The sequence below is a fragment of the Aptenodytes forsteri genome, unplaced genomic scaffold (assembly GCF_000699145.1).
Source record: "Aptenodytes forsteri isolate BGI_AS27 unplaced genomic scaffold, ASM69914v1 Scaffold8, whole genome shotgun sequence".
Taxonomy (NCBI): Eukaryota; Metazoa; Chordata; class Aves; order Sphenisciformes; family Spheniscidae; genus Aptenodytes; species Aptenodytes forsteri.
The window spans coordinates 5,054,561-5,058,519 of record NW_008796218.1 but is presented as its reverse complement, the minus strand read 5'-3'; the positions used below and the strand labels follow the sequence as shown (position 1 = coordinate 5,058,519).

At 33.7% G+C, this 3,959-nt stretch overlaps 1 protein-coding gene across 1 annotated transcript in view; it reads left to right on the top strand.

Moving 5' to 3' along the window:
• Nucleotides 1-3,959, top strand: part of PDE3B (phosphodiesterase 3B) — a 109,686-nt gene extending 105,727 nt beyond the window's left edge. Inside the window, exons 14-17 of the mRNA XM_009288896.1 lie at nucleotides 1-195; nucleotides 609-770; nucleotides 2,377-2,626; nucleotides 2,967-3,959. The exon at nucleotides 1-195 is cut by the window's left edge and continues 7 nt beyond it. Coding sequence (XP_009287171.1) covers nucleotides 1-195; nucleotides 609-770; nucleotides 2,377-2,626; nucleotides 2,967-3,193 — 834 coding nt within the window. The 3' untranslated portion in view covers nucleotides 3,194-3,959. The remainder of the gene's footprint in view (nucleotides 196-608; nucleotides 771-2,376; nucleotides 2,627-2,966) is intronic.

Genomic DNA, 3,959 nt, shown 5'->3' with positions numbered 1-3,959 from the left:
TACACTGACAGATCAGTCTTAGAAAATCACCATGCTGCTTCTGCCTGGAATCTTTTCTTATCACGGCCAGAATACAACTTTTTATCAAATCTTGATCATGTAGAATTTAAGCGTTTTCGTTTCTTAGTGATTGAAGCAATCCTTGCTACAGATCTCAAGAAGCATTTTGATTTTCTTGCAGAAATAAATGCCAAGGTTTGTTACATTTTAGTGTCTGCACTGAGCTGGGCATGATATACCGATGTTAGTGTTGCTACTTAGTAGTTGTTAGTATTAATAACTTGCATTTAAAGTTTTATATTATTTAAATTTAAGTTACTAAAAAAATGCAAATAGAGTATTTCATTTATACGAACCAATTGTAGATTGTTTTGTAGATTGCCTAATAAGCCTAGCAGATATGACATAGGGACCCACAGGAGAACTCAATCATATCTCACATTTCCATCTTCTGAGAGACAGTAAATGACTTTTTTTAACTATATAAGACAAAAAATTATATAGAAAAATTAATGTAAGTGTCTGTTGTGCAAAGCCTGAAAAAAACCTCCAAAAACATTGATGAATAGTTTTAACTTAATTTTTAAAAATGTATGTGCTCAACCTAGGTCAGTGATATCAACAGTCAAGGTATAGAATGGAGCAATGAAAATGATCGCCTACTGGTCTGTCAAATATGCATCAAACTGGCAGATATTAATGGTCCAGCAAAAGTTAGAGAGCTGCACCTGAAATGGACAGAAGGCATTGTTAATGAATTTTATGAACAGGTGGGTATGGAAAGTGTAATTTACTCTTTTTTAATGACAGGCAGATGATCAACTCTTTGCATTACCAAATGTATAACCAAATTAAACATTAATCCTTGTGTTAAATCTTCAGGTAAGGTATTTCCATCTTCTCTTTCTGAATACCAAAAAATTATTTTTATAGGTAGCATACTAACATAATCTTTTACTTCCTATCAGTTGTGTTAGAAGCTTGAAAACAACCCCCCTGCCAATGTTGTCCATTTTTCAGATATTAGTTTATTCTCTTTTGGTTTTTTTTTTCTTAGGATGATGCTGATAAACCAAAATATCTTCTTCCACTTTGGGAAGTTGAGTTCGCTGGTATGTTTCCAGGTCAAAGAATATGTATAGAATCCACAAGACTGGAAATGTATATTCAGCTAACTCTTAGTGCAAAGACAGAAGATACTTCAAAACTTTCAAAATTAAATATTAAAAATACACATTAGTAACTAAGTATTAAAATGTAAATGCTGATAAACCAAAATATCTTCTTCCACTTTGGGAAGTTGAGTTCGCTGGTATGTTTCCAGGTCAAAGAATATGTATAGAATCCACAAGACTGGAAATGTATATTCAGCTAACTCTTAGTGCAAAGACAGAAGATACTTCAAAACTTTCAAAATTAAATATTAAAAATACACATTAGTAACTAAGTATTAAAATGTAAATGAGATTTTTACAGTGGAACTTTGATAAATAATCCTATCAAGTTTAACTGGAAAAAAGTCTGAAAATTTGTTGCCTATTTTTACATTTACAACTTCTGTAAGCCCCCCAAAATATATTCTACATTTCTACTCTGTTATTTTTCTGTAGTCAACTTTCTGAGGAGTTAACTATTTATGAGGCAACAACCAAGGATTGAAAAATATTTTTCAAACTAGGAAGATAAAAGTAAACAACAAAATCTCTTGGAAGAATTAAGCAATAGCAATAATAATTTGAAGTGCTTACACTTACTGTAAGACCTTAGTATTCTAAGTTGCTCCTTTAGGAAAACCTTTTTCATAAAACCATAAGGTCCACAGAAGTGCTGAGATAACTGATTATAACTCAGAGTTGTGTATGAGCAACTGTTCAATTTTTTCTTGTTCAATTTATAAAATGGGAAAAAACCCAAAACCAAACCACTTTATTCTGGATGTTATAGTTCATTGCATTCTTCTATGGCTTTTGGGGGAAGCCATTTACCAGAATACCTTACTGTAGCTGATTACTTTCCCATTTTCTCTGTTCATCAGCTCAGCAATTGAAGTCAAATCTCTGCCAACCCTGAAGCCGTCCTGTAAAGGCAGAGGAATAGCACGTCCAGTAGAACTAGGCCTCCATCCATGCACAAGGGTATCTTGCAGCAAAGCTGAAGGGAGGATTATGGGCTATGCAATTCTGAGCCATAATGTGTCTTTATTTTAAACTGGCCTAATTATATTTTAGTTCACTTAGTCTATACTATTATTGCCTCTAGTAAAAAGATACAATCCATGTGATGCTTACTTGGTTCCTTAAAAATAATCTTTAAAATAAAAATTTAAAGTTGATTTTGTGAGAAGTTCTGATAGTTTTTTTTCATTTCCTTTTTCAGGGTGATGAAGAAGCAAGTCTTGGATTACCTATAAGCCCCTTCATGGATCGTTCTTCCCCACAGCTTGCAAAACTGCAAGAATCTTTCATCACTCACATAGTTGGCCCCCTTTGCAATTCCTATAATGCAGCTGGGTTGCTTCCAGGGCAATGGGTTGATGAAGAGGAGGAGGATGCAGAAAGTACGGAAGATGATGATGGAGCACAGTTAGAGAGTGATGATGAAGAAACAGAAGATGATCTTATTTTAAGTAAGTTTCTGTATTTCAGTTAGCGCATATGGTTGTCATTTAATAGATTGAGACATAGCAATGATGGTTGAAATTGTATAGTACAAATATTGTAGATTTTGCGATTATGCTGCTTTATAAATTTTACTTTTAATAAAATTTTTGCTAATACTGGGGGACTTGCAATTTGAAACAGAAACTCATTGTTATCTTTTGCCATGTCACTATTTAAATATTCTGAATAAGCATCCATGGTTTTTGCTCAAATTTACATCTCTCTTACAACGTGCCATTGGTTTTGTATATGTAAAATACAATTACTTTGAATCTCAAACAATCAAATATGCTTATAATTTTACAGAAGCTCAAAGAAAAAAAGGTAGACAAATATTTTGCCAGCTATTGCACCATCTCAGTGAAAATCACAAAATATGGAAGAAAGCGATTGAAGAGGAAGAAAAAAATAAAGCTGAAGGAGCTAAACTGCTGACTGAGATCTCATCTTTACCTCAAGCAGATGAAATTCAGGTTATTGAGGAAGCTGATGAAGAAGATGAGCGACAACTAGGAGAAGACAAGACATGCTAAGAAAACTTCAGTGGTGTCCAGTATGATGATAGCCTGGTTTTTTTTTCCACTGTGCTGACTTTAGCCTGACACAGTTCACATAAAATTGAAAGGCCTTAATACTGTGAGAGGATTCTTTCTGCTCTAGTGGAATCCCACTCCTATGCACTTTTGCCACACAGAATATGAAACTTTATTCAAAGATTGAGTATTGTATATCCTGATGCAAAGTTCTTTATGCCTTAGTTGGTATAAAATATCCTGATATAATGCTGCCTTGCTGAATATGGAACTCTTATTTTCCTTGAGGTACCTGCAATTTTTAAAAACATTCAGTGACTTCAATTACCAAAGTGGCAAGAACTTTTTGCTAACAAGGAAATGTGGGTTGAATCCTAATAGTCTTGAGTTGTTTATTTCATGTTGTTTTTGAACATGAATAAGGAAAAGTCTGTGCCTATATGAAAACTATGTTACTGTTGCAGTGCAAGCCTGTTGTGGGGTGTCTACTTAGTGCAGTAGTGTGCTTAATGTAGTCATCTCAGAGCAACTGTTTAAGGACTGTGACATAAATGCTGAATTCTGATATTTGTGGTTTAAAAAAGAAAAAAAATCCAGGTGCATCTATTTCTGATGCTTTTTATTATTGTGCATAATCTGATGTTTTATTTTTGCAGAAAATATTCAGGTTTGCAGTGGGTGTTCATGATAATTCATTGAATACAAGGTCATTATCATCTGTTGCCTTGCTGTTTTGTGGTAGAACATTAAAAACCTGTTCAGCTAC